The sequence below is a fragment of the Zalophus californianus genome, chromosome 14 (assembly GCF_009762305.2).
Source record: "Zalophus californianus isolate mZalCal1 chromosome 14, mZalCal1.pri.v2, whole genome shotgun sequence".
Taxonomy (NCBI): Eukaryota; Metazoa; Chordata; class Mammalia; order Carnivora; family Otariidae; genus Zalophus; species Zalophus californianus.
This window is the reverse complement of record NC_045608.1, coordinates 72594285-72621007: the sequence shown is the minus strand read 5'-3', so window position 1 is coordinate 72621007 and position 26723 is coordinate 72594285. Positions and strand designations below refer to the sequence as shown.

Here is a 26723-nt window from a genome sequence, read left to right as displayed (position 1 = left end):
TCAGAAACACTCCAGAGTTTTGTAAATCTCTGCCTTTAGGCAACATCTTTTCAAATCTCTCTTATAATGCATTTTTGGGAGAACTCTTAAACTCTCTTTTGCTCTCTCAAAATTTAGATTTTTTTGGTCTCCATTTATTTTCTTTCTGAGTTTTCTAATTTGATCACATTTTAGCTTCTTCCTCTAGTTAGCAAACGTTTTCTCTCAAATAACTAAATTTTCTCCTCTTATTTTCTAATTATGTCAGTTCCTTCTCTTTTTTCTTCTTAAACTCCTTCCTTCATTTTTTCATTTTGTATTTTTTTCTTCTCAATTCTATATTTCTAGGCTACTGTGTGATTTTAGAAGCGACGTGTCTGATAACTTCAGAAAAGTTTTCAGAGTATAGTTTTTGTTACTATTTTGTTGTTGTTGTTTTAAAGAATCATCATATATGTAGTCAAATGCCAAGGTATGTCAACCCATTGCAAGGAAATACATATATACACCTATATGTGTATGTATGTATGTAAAGTCACACATTCTTTAAATCTGCTTGATTTTTAAGATTGCTTTTTAAGTATAGCAATGGTCACTGCTTCACCTGACACAGCATAAATTTCAAGGATAGCCTTACATTGGCTGGATCCTCTGTTGCTTTGTGGCTCTCCTCGGATACTTCAGGAGCCGTTGGCACAGATACAGGAAGCAAAGGAGATCTTGCCTTTCCAGCCAACCCAAGAGAGGCTGTTTTAACATGAGTCTTGGGAAGAGTAGGCCCTGAAATAGAAAACACAGAGTGATGAAAGTAATGTATAAAACATTCTGGGGAGCAATCTCTCAAGCGTGGAAGCCAACTCCAGTGGGTTGCCATTGATTTTAGGTTATTGTTCATTCTGTAGTATAGAGATGAATTATGACACAATGAATGGGCTCATTTTATTTCTATTGAATGGAAGACAAATTCTGATTAGACCTCTCCAGACGAAGCTCCACCAGTCATATGTAATTTCAAGTGGATTCCAAATCATGCTGTGAAAGGTTGCCTGGGAGCTCCAGACTGTTCATCATACCCTACAGAGTGTCAGTGGAACTCATTTGGTGCCAGTCCCAGCTTTGGGCCAGAAAGCCCTATGCTAGCTTGCCTAAGCAAAGCCTCAATTGTTTAACAGCATCAAGGAATATTTGTACAGTTAAAAGAGATGGTCACTCTTGACCTATAAATGACTATTAGTTGTTATAGTAAAAGAAAGTCCTACTGGCTAAACTCATAGAATCTCATTATTAATTCTCTTTTGGGAAAGAAAAAAGATATTATTCTGTCCTGATCAGTATAGCTTCTCTCAATAAAACAAAATCATTTGTGAGAATTGCTGAATTTCTACTAGATGACATTTCTGTCTGTTATAATGGCTACCTTTTGTTTTTGGATCTGAAATTTGCCTTATAAATCCTGCTTAGCTTATAGCAGTAATTAATATAATTTGTCCTTATAGCCTAAAATAAAGGTTTTATGAAGGCTTATTGAATTGGCTAGTATACCTCACATACCTAAGGACTTTGTCATTCTGAGCTTTGTAACCAAAACCTCAACACAGAGGGTATTGAATTAAACCACGGAAAGAAGTTTGCTTGAGTTCTTTTGTATCATCAACAATGAGTTCTAATGATCCCAATGGTCTGTTAATATGTATTTTGGGGAAACTGTTTTGTTCTGATCATACTTTGGTAAATATAATTCCAGTTAATAAAACTCAGAGGTTATTTTACAATTAAAGAAATTGTGGGCATTTGTTTATTGGGAAAAAATAATGAGAACAGTCTAAGAGGCCAGCAATTAGGTATATGCTACCCAAAATAATGATAAATCATAATATAGCACCTTTTCTCATACCTTCATATTTATATGGCCTAGCATGAATTCCTTCATACTTATATTCTTTCATTCTTAAACTTCAGGGATCAAAAGTTTGCAGTTGGAGTGACTTATCACTAGAGGGTGATCTTAAGTTTTTGGTAGCTCAGATGAAAAGAAATATAGAAACAGGAGGAATGTGAATCATTTTCTTTAAGAGAGGAAATAATATTTACTGAGTGTCTACTAAGCTCCAGACCTATGGTAAGCACTTTAAGTCATTTTAGGCCAAAAAACATAGTGGGGAAGAATTTGGGATTTATCAGTCCAGTCTAAATTCAGATCCTGGAAAGCTCAACTATGCACTAGCCATGTAATCCCTTGGTCAACTGACTTAACATCTGTTAGCCTGTTTCTTCTTCTGTAAAATGGGAATGATAATTTGGGAGGGATTAAATAAGATTATGTAATTAAAGGGGCTGATCCCTATAACTTGTTCAAAGAGGGCAACCTATTACGAATATTTAATTATCAAAACAATATGTGAATTTTTAGTCCACAGTTAAAGTGGAGAGAAGAAACAAAGTAACTTACCCAAGCTCACACATTTAGGAAAGGGCAGGTAGGTTTGTACCAAGATCTATCTAACTCCACTGAGCAAATTAAGGGTTTATCATTAATAGGTTGATCTAGCCCATCCAATTGAAGTTAGCTTTTTGAAGAAGCAATGTAGAAGACCATGAGATCTAGTTCAAAGACTATAAGTAACTTCAGGGTAGAAACTACTTATTATATTGTTTTGTGTTTTCTCATGGTTGAATTGCGTTTTAACATAAAGGGGGAAACAACATTCTAATAAACTCCAGCATCGATTTAAACTACTTTTATTACTATGCTATTTAAATATATACAAGCAGAACACGTGGCAGAGCTTTTATAAACTTGTAATTCTTATACTAAGCTATAAAACCAAAACACATTTAAAATTAAATAGCAAAGTCCTAGAAAAATAGCACTATTTCAATTAACATCATTAATTTAATATGATGAACGAGTTGGTTTGGCTAAAACAAAACAGCCATATAAATGTGGTACTGACTGCTATGGCACAAGTCATTTTGGGTTGGTCTTATATGCTCAGTTTAAGACTACCAATTTCCTCTGGTTGAATAACAGGAAAACCTTCTTTCTTCTGGAGAATGTAATGCCAGCTGGTCTCCACTGGATGTGAACAAACTCTTTGTATATTAAGTCTCCCTCTGTCATTTTCTCTTTAGCTTCTGACTATAAATGCAATGTTTCTGGAGCTAACTTAGTTCTAAGCTCAAATACAAAGGCAGAACTAAAACCCCTGGCAAAGTGGTGCTATAAAATGGCTCTCCAGAGGCTCCAATATGCGTAGTTCACATTAATATTGTAGGTGATTACTTAAGTGAAAGCACAAAGTTTAAAGAGGAATTTTATTGAGGACAGGTGAACCTTGAGAATCGATCTAGTGAACCCCTACTTTGAGTCACATTTCCTGAATTATGCTTATCTTCTCTTCTAGAATGTTCACCATATTCTGCTTAAACCTGAGTTTAGCTTTATTGCCATAGAAAGCTGCTTCTCTTAGAACGTTCCATGAGCCACCTCTTCCTTCCCTATATTTAATAGAGTAGGTGCATTTTAAAAACTAACACAGATTTCTGGACATATCTTTTATCTATTTATTTTTGCTACGATTTTGACTTGGGTGTTCTTGATTATGAAATCTATTTTATATTTTAAATTTTTTTAGCTTTGAAATTTTTATTATACATATATATGTATATTTAAAGATTTATGTATTTATTTTAGAGACAGAGAGCACGAGAGGGAGGAGCAGAGGGAGAGGTAGAGAGAATCTCAAGCAGACTCTGCCCTGAGCTCAGAACCCAACAGGGACTCCTTCTCATGACCCTGAGATCATGACCTGAGCCAGAACCACAAGTTAGACGCTCAACCGACTGTGCCACCCAGGCTCCCCCTTGGTTTAAGATTTTTAATAAACTAAACTATGTTTGAAAAATTTAACTCTTAAACACATGCAGTGAATATCTAACGCATATTGTGAATCAATTCACTTTAACATAGATATCTACAGAGAATGACACAAGAAGAAGTCAATGACAAAGGCAGGGCTTATTATGTAGGAAATTCAAACAAGCTGGGCCTATTTTATACCAGGAAACACACAAAAATAAAGATTATTTTAGAATTTATTAGGCTGTTCTGTAAAATTCCCTAATGTTTATTTGACTATCTTTTTGTGTGGTTTTGCATGTGGAAAAATTACAGTTCCCACTATAAAAGTATATTTTAATGGTGTATTTTCTGTCCTGGAGCTTAAACACTTGGGCAGATCCACAGTGCATTATATTGTATCTAAAATACTTATAGTATTACAATATGATGCAAGTATGCCTAGAGAGTACCATAACTCAGACCTATTAGAAAGAAGGTCATTATAATTGATTTTCTCTAGTGTCTAGGCAACAGTTTTACATTCCGGAACCTACTGAGTGTTGAACAATATACAAGACGCTGCATTTTACAAAAGAAACTAAAGACAGTGTCTTGGCTTCAAAGACCACACAGAGTGTTTAAACCTCAAGTAGCTGCCTTTTCTCAAGTAATATTCACAAATTTCAAAGAAATTCAGAATGCTGTCCCCTCAAGGGCTCTTGGAGTTCATCTAGTGACCTTCCCTTTATGTTGCTGAACAGAACACCAAGATCCCTGGAGATCAAAGGATCAAGGTCAAATTAATTTCAATAAAATTCCAGGATAGGCGAAGAATTTGAACAGTGTTTAGAGTTCATTATTAGCAGGGTTTGTCTGATGTACTTTATGGCCTTAAATATTTTTCTTTCCCTTTGCTGGATGGGGAACTAAGAAAAGACTATGAGGGACATTTCCCAGGAGAGATTTACCAATAGCCAAAAAGATAACGTTGGTCTCAAAACTGCCCTTTAGTAAAGGGGAGCAGATGTTGTAAAACAAAGACTTCTATGAAAACATGCTGTATTCAAAAGCTGATGCCCATTCTCTTGGGTGGGCACTAACTCTGCTCCTATGCTATGTTTGTGTTTTGGTAGATTCAGCATTTTCTCCTCTGAACCGCCAATGTTTCAAGCCTGGACACTGGTGAACAATGGGTCCTTACGGGCTCCCCATGCTGAGCTTCTCTCCTTACTTATGTACTTGTAGTTCTCCTTGTGTTAGTGGCTCCCGTCTGGATTTTCTAATCTGCATCCCTATCCTTCCACAGGACCACGAGACATGCCTTTAATCCTTCACCTTGTGCTAGACAACTTACCAGTGGCTTGCCCCAATGGTTAAATTCCGAATCCATTTTCTTTCTCTTTTTTTAATTTTATTATGTTAATCACCATACATTACATCATTAGTTTTTGATGTAGTGTTCCATGATTCATTGCTGAATCCATTTTCAACACCATTCAAACCAAGGAAACATCTTTTTATACAATCTCCAGTCTCATGGCATGAGCTCTGCTCAAGTGAGAAAACAGGGTAATTATTTAGCATTCATATTAGAAAGTGGCAGCTGGGAGCTCAGTCTGATCTGAAGAGGACACTGGGAACCATCTTGCTGCCCCCCACCTACTGATGAATTGGGATTGTTGGGGCACCATTCATTTTGAGTCCGTTCCCTCATATTGAACCTTCCTAGATTTCAGTAACAGGGTGCTGGTGGTGGGGTGATTGCCACATTTCCTCTGCTGCTATTTTGCCTTTTCTACACTCTCCTCAGAAACCAGTTTAAAAGCCAACTTTGTTCTTGCAGTCCTGTGCCCCCTATTCTCTGTGTACTCATTCCTCTTCATGGGCCGCCGTAAGGCATGGTGGCCTTTGTTGTGCCCAGTGGTGTTTGGACACACTGAAAGAGAACCACAATCTTACCTTCCCAAAGAACTAATGGAAACAGTAAGAATTAGAAAAAGCATTTATACCAGGGTATTAAACTTCTGTTCTTCAATGTTGAGCAATGATAGAGTTTTTGAGAGTTTTTCCTATTCTTTGTAGATCTAGGGAGTAACCAACAGAGAAATCTTCATATTTATTTCTTTGCTTTGGAGAACTGAACTTATGTTGATAATTGGTCTAAACACAAAAAAGAATTTCAATGAAACTTCTACGAGTTTTATCAGAGCAATATATGAAAGCAAAAGCAAATGAAAGACAAAAGTTAAATGAATTATTTTCATGGCTCTCAGCCGTTAATTTAATATAATCTTAACCTGTCAGTCAAGATCCTCTGTGATCACTCCTAAATATGAAGAATGACTTTCAGATGTGAACAAGAATACCTGTGTAAGCTGAGGGCGGCAGCAAGTGATAAGAGGGTTGGCACTGGGTCTCTGAAAAATTCTCTTTCTGCAGACAGGCCTTTGAGAGATGAGGGTTTCCCAATTCTGAAGACCAAGCTGGTCTTCATGAGAAAAGGTTTCCGATTTCCTGTATTATTTACTTTTTTTCCCATGATAGTAAAGTATGTATGATCTACGCAATAAATTTCAAGCACAGAATGTGTGTTAAAATAAACATCTAAATATTGAGGAAGAGTCCTAACCTGGGACTTCAGAGACCGAGTCATATAGTTTTGTAACTTTGGCTCAACAGCCTACTTTCTTTGGGTCTCGATTTCTTTAGAGCTATAAAGGTCAAACAATTTAATCTTTAAGCTATTAACTATAACATTATACAAGGAAGGAGAATACAGCTACTCTACCCATACCGAACTTTACATTTGGATTTCTTTGCTCTCCTTAAGATTCAGGAAGCACTAGTTAATCCATGGTAAAAAAAAAATGAATTGAAAGAAATCTCCAGCAAGTAAATCCTTAAAATTCAGTTATAGTAACTTATGAGTTAAACTGTACTTTCTAGAAAAAAAAGTTCTATCATTTTCTCTTAAAGTTATTAATGAAAAGCATAACAATTATGGTTGTTTTGCTTTTTTATTTCAAACTAATAATGGACAGTTCGACTAAAAATAGGCAGTGTTAAATTACAGTGAGTTTACATTATCCATGATTAATTGAAAAATTTAAATTTACAAATGCTCCATCTGAAACCACTATAGATTTGCCCCTACCCAGGGTGCATGTTGAAGAAGTGTTTCAGGTGACCCTTAGGTAGAACACATGATGTTCCATATGCTAAATAAATGGGTCTACGCCGATATACAACTAATTAAGTGAGCACTGCTTTGGTTTTAATGTTACTCTCCTCAGCAGGACCCACTGAGGGGATAAAATACAAATGAAGCTGAAGATCTGAGATGGCCCAGCCATGTGCATCAGGTGTAGATAAGCAGCCTCAGCAGGAATTTACTGTTTTAAGCTTTATTTTCACAGTACAGTTATTAAACATTTCATTTGCTCATTAGGTACATAATGTATGACTGCCAGGTGCAAACTCCTGCTAGCATCTCTCTGCAGAGGGTTCTCCCAAGTAAAATTACTCTTGGTGAGAAATGCTGGAATAGGCTGCAGCAGTAATGTAGTGAACAGTGTCCCGTGGGTCAAATCAGAGGCCAGTGGGTAGCATGACTTTGATTTCAATATTAATTTTCCCATCCTTGCCTACTTTTTCCTATTTCCTGTCTCATTTTCCACTTCATCACCCTTAAGAATATAGATAAAATGAGTAGTTGGGAAGAGGCTTGGGTTCACATCTCTACTTGGTCTCTGACCCATTCTGACAAATGAAATGTCCTCTCTCAGTCTCGTTTCTATGTGAACCATAATATCACTCTAACCCGTATTTACTATTAAATAACAACTCTGTACAGACTCAGGATGTCTGGGGTGAAATGGAAGTATATACTTGTACACACCTCTCACACACAAGGAGCTTTTGAGACTCTGGAAGAGATAAGAAACACGTACATGGGAAATGTGTAATATTCTCTACCTTTTCATGTTGACAATATATTGAACAAAAAGCGAGTGGCTGTATTTACTTAGATACAACAGCCTCCAGCATTCCTCATGTGTGACTGAATTTCAAGTATGTAAGCTTTGGCATCAGTCTTAAAGCACTTAGTCTACAATGTGTGTCCTATTTTAAAGGTGAGGAACATACCTCAGTGTCCCTTCTGGGGACCGAAGCTTTGTGTTCGTTTCCTAACCTTCCCACCTCTCTTCAAAAATAAGGGGAACACTGAGGATATGCTTGAGGTGACCAACTGGGTTGAAGACATGAGGTTAACATTGTCCCAGATGGCTTTGAATCCAGAAAAATCCTGTATACAGGGGAAGTGTTTAGTTGCATTTATAATGGGTAAAGGAGAGCCTTACCGAGGGATTTAAAGGGAGCTAAGTTGATAAATAGTCATTCTATAATGTTTATGTTGGGAAATAATGACTAAGAAAAGGAGGGACAAGAAGTCCTCAAGGACAAAAACATTGTCTAACGTGTCTTATTGTCCTTAGGACCTATGTCAATGTCTAATTCATACAGGGTAGAGCTGACATCATACTTTGTAGAATTTGTTCCTGGAAACAAGACAACAACAAGAGGAGAGACTCTGCACTCATAATTCTGCTTGTTTCTGCTGCTTCTTGATTTAGATACCTTCTGGAATAAGAAAGGTTTCAGGAAAATCATCAAAGATCTTGAGAAATGAATTCACCAGAACAGTTCGAGGTCTCCCCTCTTCTTTGGATGTTTTTCTGAGGTTCCTGGACCATGTATTAACAAAATAAAAAGTACAAAATCAAAACTAAACACCCGTGTTGTTTATTGGCAGGCTCCCACAGCTCAAGTTAATAGGTCCACGGTGACTTCCTATGCCCTTCTGCATATAATGTCAAAGTCAAGAGGCCTCTCAGTTAATTTTGTGGATATTCCAGATCATTTTCGGATAGTTTGTTATTAAAGGGAAATTTGTGTCCTCCTCCCAAGCTGATTATTTTTTTCTAACTTTTTCTACTCTATTTGCAACAAGAAGCAACAGGTTTGAGCTCATTATTTACATCAGTTCATCGATTCAGATGTTTTGTGCTCACAGGAAGAACATTGTCAATTCTGTTTTCTACTGAAACGAGGCTTAAAAACCCTTGTATTATCTCAGTTTTGCTGATATGCTAGTGATCAAACTTCAGAAGAACTACATTCTGGATTCATAAAGACAAGTGACACTGCATAAAGTTTCCATATCATTGTATGAAAACCTTAGAACAATGCAGAAACAATACAGAAATCCAGACATCAGTCTCACACAACTTTTGTAATTATGTACTCCATGCAGAATATCATCATTCCCAAATTCATCCACATTAGTATGCAATAGATTGCATTCATGCTATATTTCACATGATGTATAAATATAATGATATTTACTTTCCAAAAATCAATTATTTTGTCAATATTGGAAATAGTTCCTTTTATAAAGACAATTAGCCACAGAAGATTCTGTTTTTATGATATAATCTTGGTTATTCAGACCCAGATTTCATAATATCCTGATATACTTGATTTTTAAAATCTGGTTTTGTTTTTTAGTAGCAGTCATCAAATCTCTCTTTGTCTCTGTCTCTCTCTCTCTTTCTTTGTCTCTCTCCCTCTGTCTCTTCCACATACACACACCCACACCCACACCCACAAATGGATATTAAGACACTATGGCCAGAAATATAACATTCAGATTACATTTTGGGGTTAGTACACTATCATATTAACCCAATCTCTTCTAACTTTTACAAGTATACCTTTCAGACTGACCAAAACACAACATGAATAGTATTCATGGCACAAGAACATTTTAAAAACTCCAAGTAACTTACTTAGTCAACGAGGTGATCATGTAAGTCAATGATCATATAATTTAAAAATATTTTTAACTGTAAGTTAAACACCATCACCACTTCCACCCCAAAGAGCATGTGTGCCATTGAAGAAATCTACTTAAGTAAGCATTTCCATTTTGTCCATGGAGACGCCAACTTCTTTTCTGTATTTTGCTGCCACACTTTTAGGGGTTGTCTACACTTGCATATTACCTATTTATTTATTCACCACGGCTCTCTCAGACACCTGGCTTTTGACCTCACCAATCTATAGAAATGTCAGATATAAAGGTCATAAATACTATCATAATTTTTCAGCCTAATGGAGATCTGCCTTATAAGTCTCTCTATAGGATCTGTTAGCATTATGTTTTCTCAGTTCTAAGCTTCACAGCAATATTCCTGAAACTGGAATGCTTCTTACAATTGATTCTGTATAGTTATTTTAGTTTTTATTTTTTCCCTTTAAATTATTTAACTAAATCAATGGAATACTCCAAGGCAATAGCATCTTTATATAATTGCTGAGGTATTTAGGGGTAAAGTGAATGATGTCTGCAATATCCTTTGAAATACATCAAAAATTAAGGTGCATGGATAGATGAATATATATGAGCCAAAAATATAGAATCTAGGTGGTGGGTATAGGGAAGTTCACTGTACAATTTTTCTGAGCATTTAATATTTTTATAATAAAATATTGGAAGGAAAAAATGATGGCAACTTTGAATCAAGGAACTAGTGTGTTTAAAACTGCCTTTTCCTTGAAATGTTCTCCCTTCTTGGCTTCTGAAAAATTATATCATTGTTCTCCTACCTCTAGTACCTCTTTCTTTACTCCCTCGTAAAATGTAGACTTACCTTAAATTTCATTTTTCAAATGTCTTTCTTTTCCGTCAAATTCTTTCTCTGGGTGTTGTCATTTATCTACCGTGTGCTAAAGCTCTCACTTCTCTGAAAATGATTCTCTAATCCACTCGTCAGTTGTGACTCCCTCTTGAATTCCTCCTAGTTCCCTACACTCACTATCTCGCTCCACTGAGATGCCCCTGCCCCTTTGGGCTCAACAAACTCCACTGTCTCCGATTCTGCCTTCCCTCTCATGGAGTAGAGGGAAGCTCACTTCCCTCTTTCCATTTGTTTACAACTGTGTTCCTCATGACACAGGATTCAAGGAACTGAGTCACCTTGGACCTCACTTTCTCTCTCATTCTTCATAGCCAATTATTCACTCAATTGCCTGTTTCTTCTTTTGGAAGATAAGTGCTGCAGCTGTCTCTTCTATCAGTTCTCACTTTCATCAATCTACATTACACACTTTCCATCTTCATCTCAGTTTGTGATTTGATTCTCCTAAGTCACTACCTTGCCTTTTCCCAGCTTCTTATCTCATGAAGATTCTAGGAATCATTCTCTCTAGCAAAAGAGCATCACCTACCATCCTCGGCGTTTTCCTCACTCTGGCCCTTCCTGGTACGTGTCTGGATTGTTTGCCATCACGCCGAACTAGCCAGCCGTACATCCTGTCCCTGCACTTTAGGAACTGTGACCTTGGAGATGTTATTTGATTCTCCTATACTCTGGGTCCATTGCATATAAAACGACATGGTCTACTTTGCAGAGATGGTGTGGGATTTACGGACAAGACACGCGCAGAATAGCGTTCTTCATAGTCCTTAGTTTATAGCTATCATAGGATTGCCAACTGATAAATATTTTTTATTATAAAATGATGTCTATTTTACCCTGAGCTATCCAGAAATACAATTTCCTGAGAATACTCTATTCCCCAAAGATACTAGTTAATTGAGATTTTATTCTTTATTTGCAGTGGAACAAAATGTCAATGAAAAATTCTGACTAATCCTTGTCATGCTGGGCCAGAAAGATCTCTTCAAGTCCATATGTGGGAAATTATTTATAAGGAAAATATGTTGTTATGCAATGTTCTGTAACTTTTCAATATTTGGCATGTTCTGCAGCATGAAGTTTCTGAATATTTCATATCTATAATAAGTTGATTGGAAGCTAGTTCTGAAAAATAGGCTATTGGATATCTTGTACTGGCCTAAGAAATAAGCCCATAGTATCTCTGGGTTTTTGACATTTATATAAATATTTATTTTAGTCTTCCGATGAGAAATAAAACTTTCTTTAGTTGGATGTGTTGGGTCAATTCAAGTATGAAAAATATGTAATCGATACATATTTGGAAAGGAAAACAAAAAAAATGACAAAATAAAAGCTAATGCAAATATAAATAATACACGGAGAAAACAAATAAAACAAAGTCCATTTTTTTTTTCCTTTTCCTTCTGTGAATGTATCTGGAGTTTTATGTCATGGAATAGTATTAGAATATCTAGAAAAAATAATCTCTCTCTCTTTCTCTCTCTCTCTGTCTCTCTCTCTGTCTCTATATATATATACAGATATATATATATATTTACATATTAAGGGAGATCCTAAAATATAAGTGGAATGTTTATTATTTGTGACATTACTAATTACATAGTCATTGGCCCTTTATGTATATGATTATATAGTTGTTCAGAAAAGCAGACTTTGGTTTGAGAAAATCTTAGGTTCAAATCTTGGCCCTGACATTTCGATATGATATAACTGAATGAATTATTTTATCTTCTCTGATCCCAAGGTTCCTCATGAGCCACTACTTTCCTCTTTGTGTTTCTGTGAACATTATATAAGATAGCAAATTCACGGTTAAATGCTTGTGAACAGCAATTGTCAATAACGAAATCTGCAAACAGATCACCATGGTTAGAATCAGTTCATTTTTTTCTTGAGTATCTACTGGGACCCAGCATATATTAGGTTTTATTGTGATATTAAAGAATATTGAAAATTGGTGTCTATTATGATATTAAATGTTGGCTTGGGACGATAAGCCATGGAAGTGTGAAATATTTCATTAGAGTCATACTACATGTAGAATGAATAAAGAGATAAAAATCTAAGAATACATGCAGGAACTAACTAAGAAGGGACTGACTATGTGGCAGCTGGAAGACAGTGAGCGCATTGGAGCTGGAGGAGGGGAGGGGGACAGAGCCTGGACAGCGGACATGGCCCCTCGACTGGCACAGTTTTCAGAAACTGGATCCTGCACCATGTCTAACCCGGGGGTACAAGGAGAAAGGTAAATATGTGCAGAAAATTCTCAAACATTAAAAACATCAAGAAATCTAGGAAAAAAGTCTTTAAGCATTTTTCTCATGGTACTTCCCAATATTCTATCATTGTTCCTCTCTCTGATCTGTAATTTCTCAAATTCAAATACTCAGGTACTGGTAGGTACTTGTATAGGACCTGTTACCACTTAAATTAAGAAGCTGTGACGTGGGGGCGAGGGGGACAACCAAATAAGCTTTTAATGTAAAAGAAAGAAAAAGAAAGAGTTTGGTGGGGAGAGGGACAGAAGGAGAAAGAAGGGGCACAGAGAGAGGGAGGAAGACTTTAATTGCTCAAACATTTATTGAAGCAGGTTCTTTTTCTTTAAAAACTCTCCTCCCTCACACCAGCTCTTTATTAACACCAAGTCTCCTCAAAAATATATTTACCCCTTAGAATGATTTATCGCCCAATAAATGATTCCTGATGACATTTTTCAGGATATCATATAATACAACCTAACTTCTTCAGTACTCAAATAAACATTTCTTTTATTCCTGCCCTTTCTCTGTGATTTCTATTACCACTGTGTATAGGTTCACTTACCTACCACCATCAAAAAAATTTTCTTAAATATATTTTATAGATTTCATATGCTCATCACCCTGGTATGATGCTGGCGGAATCTGACATTTTCATTGCACAATGCGTCCCTGTTTGAGGAAATGTGTGTGTAATCATTCAGCCTCTGCTGAAGCACTTTCCATCACACACCAGAACATGGGGTGCCACGGACAGGTTATGATGACCTCCTTAAATGACAGTGCATCTCAGTTTCCACAGAACCTCTTTTACTGGAGAAAATTTATCACAGATGGTTATGAATCTTATCTATTAGTCTTCATTTAAAAAACAACAGAAAAGAGACAGTTTCAGAGGTGGGATCTCTTTTAAGACATTAAAATATTAATTTAATTCCTTCATCAGGCATCAACAAATATACACTAAGGCCCCAGGTGCTTGCACAAGAAAATGAATGACTTAATTTTGCAGAATTTCATTTGAGCAGGGCCAACATGTTCAGCCCTTAGATTCCAGAAATTTACTTCTTACTAAAGGCTTTTGGATTGGTCTAAAAAACAAAAACAAAATGAAGCAAAACAAAAAACACTTTGTTGTTTACACTGCACAGCTGTGCCTAAAGGCAGGATGATGACAAAGTGGCAGGGTAAGTGGTCCTTAACTTGTTATAGATAAGGAACAGTTTGAAACTCTAACAAAAGCTATAAATGCACTCGCTGGGAAAAATGTGCATGTGCTCGCTCACACACACACACACACACACACACACACACACACACACGTGTGAATGTAATTTCAAATGAGTTACACAACCCCTGAGTTATTCCATGAACTGCAGGTGAAGGACACGTGGTATGTTCTAGAACCTCACTACTCAAAGTGTGATCTACAGAGTGGCAGCGTCAGCAACTTCTGGAATCATCTTAGAAATGCAGAGTCTCAGGCTCTCCTTCAGAGCCACTGAATCAGAACCTGCGTTTTAATAAGGTCTGCAGGTGACTCCCAGGCATGTAAAATTTAAGAAGTACGGAAAAAAAAATTAAGAAGAACGGATTTAGATAGTCATGTTCATTGGAGAGTTTAGAATTAAAAACTTACATGTCAAATCACATTTGGAAATGAATCATACATATATAATATTCCTAGTAAAAGAAATTATATTATTCATAAATGAGAAGACAAAGGTGTCAGTAATATTTTACATATATTCAATGAGAAATAACTTCTTTTTCCCACTTTCAATAGCTCAATTCTTGCTCCTCACTTTGTTCCTTCCTTGCCCTGTTATTTATTCTCTTTGCAGAGACTTAATGCAGGGAATAGCTAAGTCAGATATTAGAGCTGGGATCTGGAAATTCCATGGGCTTTAGTCACGTCAAAGTGGTTCATCCTGAGAAGCAATTCAGGAAATGCAGTGTTTCTAAGAGAGAAAGTCAAGCATGTGACCGCCAAACCTATCCACTTTTTGGTCATAAATCCTTACTGGGTTTGAAGAATGGGCTTTCATACCAATTGGTAGAAACAGATTAAGAAATTGGAGGGGGAATTCTATTTAATGCCATTTGGTCATTTAAAGGGGCTGGTGGGATCTTCCTGGCTGTCGGACATATTTATAGTTTGAGAACAAGACCTGTTCAACTGGAAGAGGCCATGCTTCTCTCTAGACTCAGGAAACAATATTCAGACAACTCTGAGCAGACACTCTGCTCTTGTCTGTTCACCATTCTGTCTTTGTGCAAGGGCTGACCTCTCTCTGGTGCGTACACTGGTGGTGAAATATAACATTCTGGAGTTAGATCTTGTCTCCCCAGCCACTAAACCATTAAAATTTATTTTTAACCCCCCTTCCACATGATCCTACAGCTTCTGAATATAAGGTGTTGCAGACTTCACCAGGCCCAATTTATAAGGCAATGCGGTCTCCAGTTTATATCAAATCAGAAGCTCCTGGATGCAGTGCTAACATTTTTAACTAGTATAATTCATTTTACATGAACAAACCCTTTCCAGACTAGATTTTATTTTCACCATTTATAGTTGTGAGACATGGAAGCATACAGAGGTTAAATGACTTATTTGACGCTAACTGAGCCAATGAGCAAGGAAGCTGGGTCCTACAGTTTTCTTATTTTCTTCCTGTAAATGCTCTTTTAGCCCTACGTGGCTCCTGCCAGAGAAGAGACTGGAAAGATTGGGTATATTCTTCATCACATGGCCCCATTGTGCTGCCTTTAGTCCTGCACTGGGGTAGGCATCCGCTCAGATCATGTACACAAAGCAGCCTATTTCTATAAACTAACTGACACACCACTCTAGAGAGTAGCTGAAAAGAGAACAAACAAATAACTATAATTTTACATGCAACACTGACTGAAACTCAAGTTTAAATTAGCAAACTCAACCTTGAAAGGTAGTCTAGGTCAACACATTATTATAGCTGGAAATATGCTATTTCTATTAAAAAAATCGTGGCTCAGGTAACCACAGAAGTACAAAGATAAAAACAACTGGGTAAAAGGATGGGGTATGTGAAAGAATGATGTTTAAGAAGGGCACTTTGGAGTAGACGTGAAGAGTGTCATTGCGAATATCATTATTCCTAATTCCTGTAAGCCTCTACCTGCAATTATGTCATAATATGTCTCTCAGTTTGAAATCAATAGGGCTTACTTATTGTTTTTCACCAAAAGAAGAAGGAGGAGAGAGAGAGAAGAAGAAGGAGAAGAAGGAAAGGAGGAAGGAAAGGAAGTAGCAGCAGCTTGCTACAATCCCTTTACCACAAAAGATAAAGGCATTCTTTCCTGGGAGCCTTGACATTCTGGTAAATAAAAAGACCCTGGTAATAAGAACATCAACCCTAGCTAGGAAGTACACAGGATGTTTAACAGGGCACTTGAATTCTCCATTAAGTCCCTACCAGTAAGATAAACATTCTAAACATTCAGAAGGAGTAGAGCTCTAAATGGTTTTAACGATGGTTTTCTTACTTTATTTTAATATCACAGAGATTTTTTTTTTTCAGTGTGTTCGATTTTTCACAACACATTTTCAGTAGTCCATTAACACAGAGGTTTATGTGAACACTTTTTATTTGTTTCAAAATTTCCCCTTGCTCCCAAAGCAACTGAACCCTGATACTAGTTGACAATGCACACTATGAAGTTCAGAATCTACTTGAGTGAAACCCCTTCTCTTACTCAGACTTTTTCACAAAGCAAAGAAAAAATACAGAGAGAATATCCACTCTCGTTTCTGCAGTAATTAAGACTGCTAGAATTTTGTATGTTTCATTCATCTTTAAATATGGAAGACTATCAAGTTTCACAGGTGAGAATAAGTAGGATTCGGGGGAAGAAAATTAATTCCCAAATTGGCATAATGGAAAGACTCAGGACTCTCCTTCCACTGAGCTGCACTCCCTCTTCTTATGAATAAAGCAGATGCCATTCTCCATTGTAGTATGGATGTTAAATTAGTGAATAGGTTTTCCAGGGGTGGTGGCTTCATTATCGTTTTTTCCACTCGATGCAATTTAATTCAGCTTTGGAATAAGATGTTATTCATAGTTCAGAACATAATATTTTAGGATCAAATGGTTGTGACTTTGGAAATTTTTTCGGCTTGTCTAATCCTTTTGCCAACTCTCAAGTTGCTTTGCTTCACCTGTAATCATCATTCGACTTGAAATTGAAGACCTGAATTCAATTTCTGGCTCTTACCTTTATTATTCTATTCTGATCAGCTCCACAAATATTTACTGAGTGCCCACTGTGGCTTATGTAAAGGTCCCAAGGATAATGACATGTGATCCTAGAGAAGTTATAAGTTATTCACCCTCTCTGAATGTCTCGCTCTGCATCAATTGACGGTGATTACAGTTACTTCTCTGCTAGGCATGAATTCACTTGGAAATGTCCTTTATAAACTATAAAAGGTGGCAAAATCCAGAGCCTTAGCCTTATTAATTTCACATAAGCTTGTTTAAAAAAAAGGACACTTTGACCCTCAAGATATTTCATAAAAAACAAAATTTATATAGCTGAAGTTAACCATGTGACCTATGACATTCTTAGGAAATGTGAAAGGAATGTTTGCTTCTTTGAAAACAACTTATTGCTCACCCTTTTCCTTGTCATTCTTTTGCACCCATGAGGCCACTCACTCCTCAGTAAAATCCAAGGATGTTCTTAAATCATAGGTTTCAAATTATGTAGTCTACTTGGTAACAAAGTTCTGAAAATAGATATTTTTCATTTTCTCTTATGATTATATAGGTGGCAACTCAATACTTTAATGCCAGAGTTTAACTGGAATAAGTCGATAATTAACATCAATTTTATATATTGATATAACCATTTCTGGTGAAATATTTTCTCTTAATTTTTTTTTTTTAATCTAGCAGAAGGCCTCTGAAAGGACTCAGATTTTGACTCAATTGTCCTCCCTCCTCCCAATAGATTTTTGCAGTTCTAAGGAAATACCAGCTGTTTGTTTTTCATGCTCATTGACCCTGACATTCTCTAAACCACAATCTGAGTAATAGTCTCATGTGCCTTAACTTTTATCTTCATTTTACATTTCCTTCTATTCTTTATTTTTATTACTGGACTCCAAAGCCCTGGCGACCTGTGGTGTGTGTGTGGTACTGAAAAGCAACAGATATCAGCTCCCTGGCTCCCTACTGTCCTGCAGAGGGACATTGGCAGGTTGGACAAGTGAGTTTAAGCAGATAGGAGCTAGTCCTGAATCCCTGGCTAGTCACTACTCTTGCTAGAACTTCTTTCCTTCATCTAGCCTACATGAAGGAATAAAACATCTATTCAAATGATAAGCTAAATAACTCAAACTACCTTCCATGAAACAATTCTTTCTGGAGGCTATTTAATAACTAGTATCATCCTAGAAGCTCTCTTATAGGGTGCGGAGGGAGAGGTTGATCTAAGAATAACTATTCACATCACAAAAAAGTTAAATAAAATCCTTTGTTTCTCTTCAACGTTCTATTTCTCTGAATTCTTTTAACTTGGCCATTAGCACAATTGTTGACCTTGGGCAAGCTGCTTAGTCTTTTAGGCTTTGGTTTTGTCATTTATAAATGAGACGCCAGTCATGTGACTTACTCATAATGTTTCCTCTAGCAATCATTTCTCCCCCTGTGAGGCAATTAGAAGAGCTCTTTCCTGTTTAAGTACTGGAACCCCATCCTAGAGGAAATAGTACTTTATTAAAACACCAAGTAGCTCCAGAGTCATAAACACTGGTGATATATAAGGCAATTTTGACTTACTTTTCCTAAGGGATAATTAAGGATGACTAGACCAAATGAAATTAGATTTCATCTGTCAAAAAAAATCTGTTAGGAATGAGGACAGGACAACTTCAAGGAACTACCTACAGAAACGAAACGAAACAAAACGAAACCAACGAAAACACAGATGATCTTACATATGAGATGAAATGTAACAGGAGATAGTGTCGTTTTCCCCATCAGAATTGATTAGTGGTTGGGGCCCCAATAACGTCAAATCAACGTATCTCTCCTACTTGGCTGTGCCAATGACTTATTTGACCTGACTGGCCTGAAAAGTGACCCTCTTGTTTCACCTGTGTAAGGATGTCTGATCTCCCATGACCTCCCTGTGACTGATTTCAGCAGAATGGAACACTCCTGTGGTATCCTTGATGAACACCCCCAATGGTGGCCTACAAGTGGCTCAGGGAATGCAATTGTATTAATGTGTTATAGTAATTTATTGGCAGTTTTGTGTGATAGCATATTTACTGAAATGAGGCCTGTCAAAAAGATCGGGTTATAGCAGGAACACATGATTTCCCAACCAGCCATAAAATATAAGTCAAATGCTTTTCCTGTCCACTGTCCAGCCACCTCCGCCCACTCCTTGTCCTCAGTCCTCAGACAAATTGAGGCACATGCCACAATTTGCAGAGGGAAAATCAAACTCAATTTTGTAGTACAATGAAATGAGTTTTGGTCTTGTCATGTCCACTGACATATTGATCCCTCGAAGATTGGAAAGATCAGAATGTTCTAGGTTTTTGCTTTTATAAATGGAAACGTGTGGAAATGCAATGTGTAAATGGAGGACAATAAAGCACATGGGCCCCTTTACAAAGATGCAAGAACTCCAGGGGGCTGATGTAAAACAGTCACTATTTAGTATAAAAGTCACTATTTAAGAGGTCACATTTTCTTTCTCTTTAGAATTACAGCCTCAGAAGACAAATGGTCTCCTAATCCAGGTTCATTTAAAGTGCAGCTGATCATTTCACAGCTAAAAGGAATTTTCACTAGTGAAGAAAAAAAAAAAAAACAAACCACCCTCTCTTGGCCCTTTGTAGAATTTATGTCAGATCTATAATGCCATAAGTGCAACACTCCATCAAACATTTTCTATTTAACCTGAAAGGGGATGAAGCCAAATCACTTCTATGTCCACATCTGTGATTTGCAAAGTGCAGTGATTGTAGCCTCCCTGAAATGGGTAAAGACTGCATAGTTATTCACTGTGAAGCATTAAGAAACGGAACTACCTTATCATGAGCGGATGATGAAATTGTAAGAAACACCATAAAGTACTCTAGTCTAGTAAGCTAAATTTTAACTGGGCAGGTGGAAATAAAAAAAAAAAAAAAAATGAAGGAATGAATCTGTGTTTTCAGGTAGGCAGAATTTCAGTCGTTATGACAACCGGTTGACTTTCAAATTACCACTCACTATAAAAATACCACAAAAATCTCCCCAACTCCGTGGAGACAGTTACTGTGTATTATGCACTGCCCTATACCTCACATCCTGCAAACACAGCTCCGCATGCCTTACTGGAAGTTCAACTGAGGCACAGATCAATGATGTTGCCTTTAAAAAAAACCACACACAGTTATATGAGTAGGGAAAGAGCTTCTTCATTGATCCTAATTTAAGCGGTTTCAAAGCAGAAGGAGCTTCTCATTTGGTGTGATCTTTAAAAATTACAGCAATGCCTCACATTACCATATTCTAAAGTAATTACTTGAAGTAAGTAAAGATAAATTCGTTAGAAATTACTCAGTCCTTTATTGCGAAATCTGAAGTAAAATTATTTGAGGTATTTTTTTAAGCCAACAAGAGAATGACTTTACTTCATCAATCAGTTTGACTAAAGTAATGATTTTCTTAGAATTAAAATTTGTTGAAAGCTCTAAGTATTTCATCTTTTAGGCTAAGAAGCATGTAGTTAATGTCACAGCTAATACATTTGTCAGTCTGCTAATTTTCTTTTTCTATTAGAATAAGTAAACATCAGCCCTTTCTTAAAAGCATACTATTTACCATGTGTCAGAGGCAATGCAGGGAGAACTTATTTGAAAATCATGAGGTAAGACATTATGAAATGAACAGGAATCACAGGGAGACAATGAAGGAGAAACATGAAAAGGAAAGGCATTTAATAATTCCAAAGTGATGGCAGGATATGCCTCAAGGTGAGTGGGGGAGGATGGCATTTAAAGGAGAACCATGAAAAATATATAATCAACCAAAACCCCAAAGATATTGGAAAATATAAAATAAGAGATGGTTTTTAAGAAATAGTTTAAAAACAAGAACGATAGTTAAAATGAGATAGACAGTTAATAAAAAGAAGGCTCTTAATTGTACAATGGAAATAAAAGAAAATGAGATCTTGCCTGCATGGCATTAGATCAGAGAATGGTTCTTCAGATATGCTTATTTTTTGAGAGAACGGGTATAGAGACAGCAGAAAGGGCTCAATTTCCCATCTTTTAAAGACATAATACACTTATTTATGCTACATTGTGCCAGACTTTGTTTAAGGTCGCTTTCCTATTATTTGTAACTGGAAGAAAACAATAAGTAGTAAATAACAAGTGCCAGTGCTTTGTTCTGTCTATTGTCAGATGTTCTTTCTAAAATTAGGGTTCTTTGTTACCACAGTTCTCTGGAGCATGGGTTGATTTCCAAACGTTGTATTCCAAGGCAAATATTTCTGCTACGGTAAAATTTCATTTAAATGAAAGCGACTTCAGGATTTTATTTTCATCTTTTTTTTTTCACCATGATAACATAGTTAATCTTTACTTCCAACTAGAGACAGTAGTTAACAGTAAAAAGTACTTCGGTGCATTAGTTTTTTGATATTATAAAATTGGTGTTCTTCCTCATAAAAGTTAAACCTCTTACCTCATTAAAATGTGAGTGAGGAAGGCTTATGAGGAAATGGCATTCCTCAATTCAAATTATTTCAGATGTTTCTCATTTTTCTTTTTATCAGTTTTGGGATGATTTGATGTAGTAAGTTTAAAAAAAAACCTATCTTTGTTTTTGTCATTAAATAAGTTAGACACAAACTAACAGGTGCAAACCAGTTCCTAAAATTTCAGAACCTGTGCTTTCTTATAGGCAAAAAGAGCGGGAGAAGATGCACTGGTCAGTAGTTGTGCAGACATAAACGTTACTTAAATTAACTGTGTCACAGTTTCCGTAGCCATGAACCGGGGCTAAGAAAGCAGCTACCTCCCAAAGTTGCTCTGAGGATCAAATGTGATGTTACAAGTCTGAAGAAGCATGCCAGGCATATAATCCATGTTCAATAAAGGGCTGAATACCAGTCATTTCCAAGGTCTATTCTTTTGGTTGGTACTGCAGTGGGAAACAGTGCAACCAGAAATCACCAGGCAGTGAGTTCTTGACATGGGAGTTTCGTTAACTGAATTCTCTTGCTTCCAACTGTCCTTGTCTCAATTAGCAAAGACGTCATAATTTCAGGGCACTATAAAGTAGCAGACTCTGCCCATAATGTGTGTGGAGTGTATAGATGTGGAAGATGGGGAGAGGGGTTTGGGCAATATAGATGTGCTTTAAATCCTAGTGTGGGTGTCTTTGGGGTTAGAAGAGCTATTTCCTGTGAAACAAAGTCCATTGAACCTATGTGTCAGAGAAACCTCCTTCATACATCCCAAGGGCTGGAATCCCACATCCTCCCTGAGCTCCACTCCACCTCCCAGGGTTAGCTGGTAGCTGAGCATCTGTACCACACACCACAGGAAAGGCAGAACACCAGAGGGCATGAACACAAATCACTTAATATGGTACCAGGAACAAGAAACATTCTTAATATTAAGATAATATTCATAATTGCAATTGTATCTTTTTTAGTGTTTGCGGTCATCATGAGGCTTATGAACTAATGCAGTGACTATAGCAGCTGTTACTTTCTGTTACTTTCTGAGTAACAGAAACTTACACATAATTGCCGAATGACAGACTGGCCAATCCAGCTGTGTCTATCACCAGTGCTCTCTTTACTTGGGACCACTGAACTTTGCTATCTTATGCTTATCAAGCATAAGATAGCAAAGATATCAAGCATATTGAGGCTGTTAAGAATTATTCTAATCGTTCAAATAATTTTAAGCACTACATAGTTCTTTATGTATATCTATCTATTGGCTTTTTATCCGATCTGTTGCTCTTCCTCCTTCTTCTTTTCCTTCCTCTTCTTCTCTCCCTCTCTGCCCTCCCTCCTCCCCCCTAATCCCTAACAGAAACGAAGAGGAACTCCAGATTAGCATCACTGGATACCAACTGAGGCGATAAAATGAACACTGCACTGGGAATAGGGGACTCTGGTTCTCATCTCTGCCAACTGATCTTCTTAGAAAGGCATTCTTTAAGGTTAGTGTTCCTAACTCCAGTGTTGGGGGGTGGCGGTTGTCCCACCAACACCAACCAATTCTCAGACACCAGCAGAATTCAACTCAATTCTGATATGATCTACCTAGAAATAGTATCAGATTCCACAGGTTAAGGATTTGGCCATACAAAACTGTCGCCTACCCCCGACTTCAGATGCTAGTCACAAGCTCCAGGCTGCTACCTGTGCTTTTGACCTACTGGCTACACACTGGTGGTTCCAACGACCTCCTCTCTAGGTTTGATTCATTTGCTAGAGTGGCTCACAGAACTCAGGGAAACATGTCTGTCAATTTATTAAAGGCTATGATAAAGGATACGAATCAACAGCCAGATGAAGGGATACATAGAGTGAGGTCTGGAGAAAGGGCATGGAGTTTGCATCCCCTCTCTAGTCACATCATGACTAAGTCATTGGTTGTTGGTAGATTCCAGCTCCAGCCCCTCTCCTCTCCCAGGAGGTTGGGGGTGGGGCTGAAAGTTCCAACTCTCTAATCTTGTAGTCGGTCTTCCTGGCAACCAGCACCCCCCTTGAGGGGGTTGTCCAAAAGTCATGTTCATAGGCAAACAAACAAACAAACAAAAATCACCAAAAGTCACGTTCATTAACATAACTAAAGATACCTTTATCCCCTTATCACTAAGGAAATTCTAAGGGTTTGGCAGCTGTGAGCTCCAGAGTACCCAGAAACTGTGCAGGAAGACCTAATATAAATGAAAACTATATTTTGATCATCTGAATGACCAAATACATATTTCTCATAAATCACACTATCACAGTTACCATAGAGATGTTACTCCTTGTCTAAGTTTTTGTTTTGTCATTTCTAAAATTAAGAAGTTGGACTCTTTCCCTTTCTGACCCTGGAACTCGGAAATAAGGACCTCTGGAAGATGACTATTGAAAGGCACAAAGCAGAATTATGGAATTACACGCATATCTCTAAAAAGTGGTTTTTTCAGACTTTTGTTATCTTTACCTCTAGTCTTCGTGTCTAGCCTTAAATTCTAGGATCCATGTGGCGGACTAAAGAACCAGGAATGTTTCCAGCAGTGTTCAGGACTGATGAACAAATTTCCAAAGGAATGAAAGGCACCTATAACCAGCCAGTCCTTGCCAAGGCAGATACTCACGAGCTGCACCACAAACATCGGTACCAGACAGGAGCACATTGGGTAGGCCTACAGTGGTGACAGACATACTGCATCCCGCCTTCGCAGGAACCCTCATGTACTTAAGGAGAGGCACAGAGGATAACTATTTTAAACGTGAACAAATGGGCATTTACCTGGCTGAGACAAGAGTGGCGTGTAAGGGACTTTCGGTTCTATTGCACTCATTGGTGGAGGTAGCAAAGGATTAGCAAAGCTGCGGAGTGGGTGAGTTGGTCGAACACAGGCTGTGGGGATGGTTCTGCTTGGTGCCTCCTCATTGCTGGGATGCTCAGGCTGTGCTGGGGGCAATATGGGTGGCTGTTGGGTGGCTGGTCCTTCACTCACCGCTGCAATGGAGACAAGAAAACCATTAATTATTCCAGGACAAGGCTTGCTTTCCCTAAATCAGCTGCAGGGCCGCTGGATCCATTTAGAGAAACAAGTCAGGATCTGGCCAATCTCTTCTTCAAGTTATGAACATTATCCTTCCTCTTCGTTCATATGTTTCTGGGATATAATAGCATGTCCCCTTTAAACAGTGGAAATAGATCCAGCAAGACAGGGATCTATCTCGCAGGAAGAACAGTAAAATATACACAGCAGCATTGACTCTGTTGCCTGAACCGGCAGGGCCCTGTAATCATAAGTGATGAAGCAAGAAAAAAGAGTTATTTCTCCTTTCATAAGTAGCAATGCCGTTGAAATTCAATATCCCAAACTCAGCTACAGCTGCATTATTATCTACTAGCCAATATGCCAATATGCCAATTTTTTTCTGCGATTGAAACATGCCATGTCCACTGTCAAACAAATCAGAGTTACCAGGTGTTCAAGGCATTGCTAATAAAATGATACAGGTAATAGCCACTATCATTGTCTTCCATGACAAAAAAGAAGCACATCCAGCTTAAAAGTTATATGAGAGATGACTTTGCTGGAACAAGTTGCCTGAATGCAGAATTGTAATTTTTCCTCTTTGGTAGCAAATCTTGTAATTTTCAGTCAGATTACTATAGTTGAAGAGGTTTCCTGTAGTCATTTGTGATCGCCTTTGGGCATTTGGACAGCTCTGTATACAGAAACACCTTTTCTCCAGATTCTCCAGAGAACACAGTTGAGTGGGACTAAAATATTGGCAAGGCAGCTTCTTACGATAAGAACACTGTGACTTGACTTTATCATTCGTATTCAAAATCAACAGGTCCAGGTGAAACTGTAACTGCAAAGAGCTGCATCGGCGGTATAGGTGTTGATGAAATAAGATATTTCTGATGATTTATTTTTGAAAGAAAATTCTATTGGGTAAGTGGAAAAAAATGCAGTGAAAGAAGATACTATATCTCACTTTTGAAAGATAATTTTTAACGAGGAAATATTTTGAGATAAATAGTTTGTGAGATAATTTTGAGACAACTCTCTGGGAGGCTCAGTGAGGTCAGCAAAGGGCAGAGGAGCTAGAAAGAAAATGTGATAATGCTGAAGGGAGTAGAGATTAAAGATACCAAAAAGATCAAGACATTATATTAAAGATATGCAGAAGTGAAATGTGCCTTCGGAGGGTATTTGGTATTAAGTCTCATTTTTCTATATTCAGAAAGGGTTAGAGATCCTCTGGGTGATTCAGAAGACTCTGGCTTACCCCACCCAAAGACAGAGGCAGGAGAGACATAGGGTTGGCCGAGGACAGGATATAGCCACCTAGCAACCAGAGCTAGTAAAAAAGCAAAGACTTGATAAAAGATTTCTTCAAACAAAGAAAATGTAATCAAGACAGCAAACTGGATAGAACTCTGGCAAGAGGAGTTTTCAGAAGTGCCTTGTCTCTAAGCTAGGAAGTCCTATCATGGAGGGGAGGGGCACATGCATGCAAAAGATCAAGGTTAAAAGGTGGGGCTGCAAGGAAAACATTAAGGCAAATCCCTGGTGATGTGGGTTCTCAGATAAGGGCAGAAGGGATAGGGGCTTCAGGTAGGAGTTTATAAGGAGCTAAATTGCTTGTAAGAAGACAAAGGAGAGAGTGGCGCCTGGCTGGCTCAGTCAGTACAACATGTGACTTTTGATCTCAGGGTTGTGAGTTCAAGCTCCACTTTGGGCATAGAGATTACTCAAAAGTAAAATTTTAAAAAAATAAAAGAAGAAGAATATAAAGGAGAGAGAAACAGGTGTTCTTGTATTCAAATTATGCAATCCTGATTGAGTACCAGAACACCTGTTTCTCTTTCCTTTATATTTTTAGGGGCACCTGGCTGGCTCAGTCGGAAGAGCATGTGACTCTGGATCTCAGGGTCATTGAGTCTGAGCCCCACGTTGGGTGTAGAGATTACAAACAAACAAATATATAAATAAAAACTGTAAAGACTGCATAATTAGATTGTTGACAGTATAGTTTTATAGGCAAAGAAAATTATGCCAGTTTACTATGGACTCATATTTAATCTAAAGGAGAAAATGACCAATGGCCAATATCCAA

General features: G+C 37.5%; 1 protein-coding gene across 3 annotated transcripts in view; it reads right to left on the bottom strand.

Annotated features, from left to right (window-relative positions):
• The window catches only part of DCC (DCC netrin 1 receptor), a 1177272-nt gene that overhangs the window by 8877 nt on the left and 1141672 nt on the right, over positions 1-26723 (bottom strand). For all 3 annotated transcript variants that reach the window (XM_035724067.1, XM_035724068.1, XM_035724069.1), the window contains 2 exons: positions 24388-24600; positions 617-759 (listed from right to left, as the gene is read on the bottom strand). In XM_035724067.1, coding sequence (XP_035579960.1) covers positions 617-759; positions 24388-24600 — 356 coding nt within the window. The remainder of the gene's footprint in view (positions 1-616; positions 760-24387; positions 24601-26723) is intronic.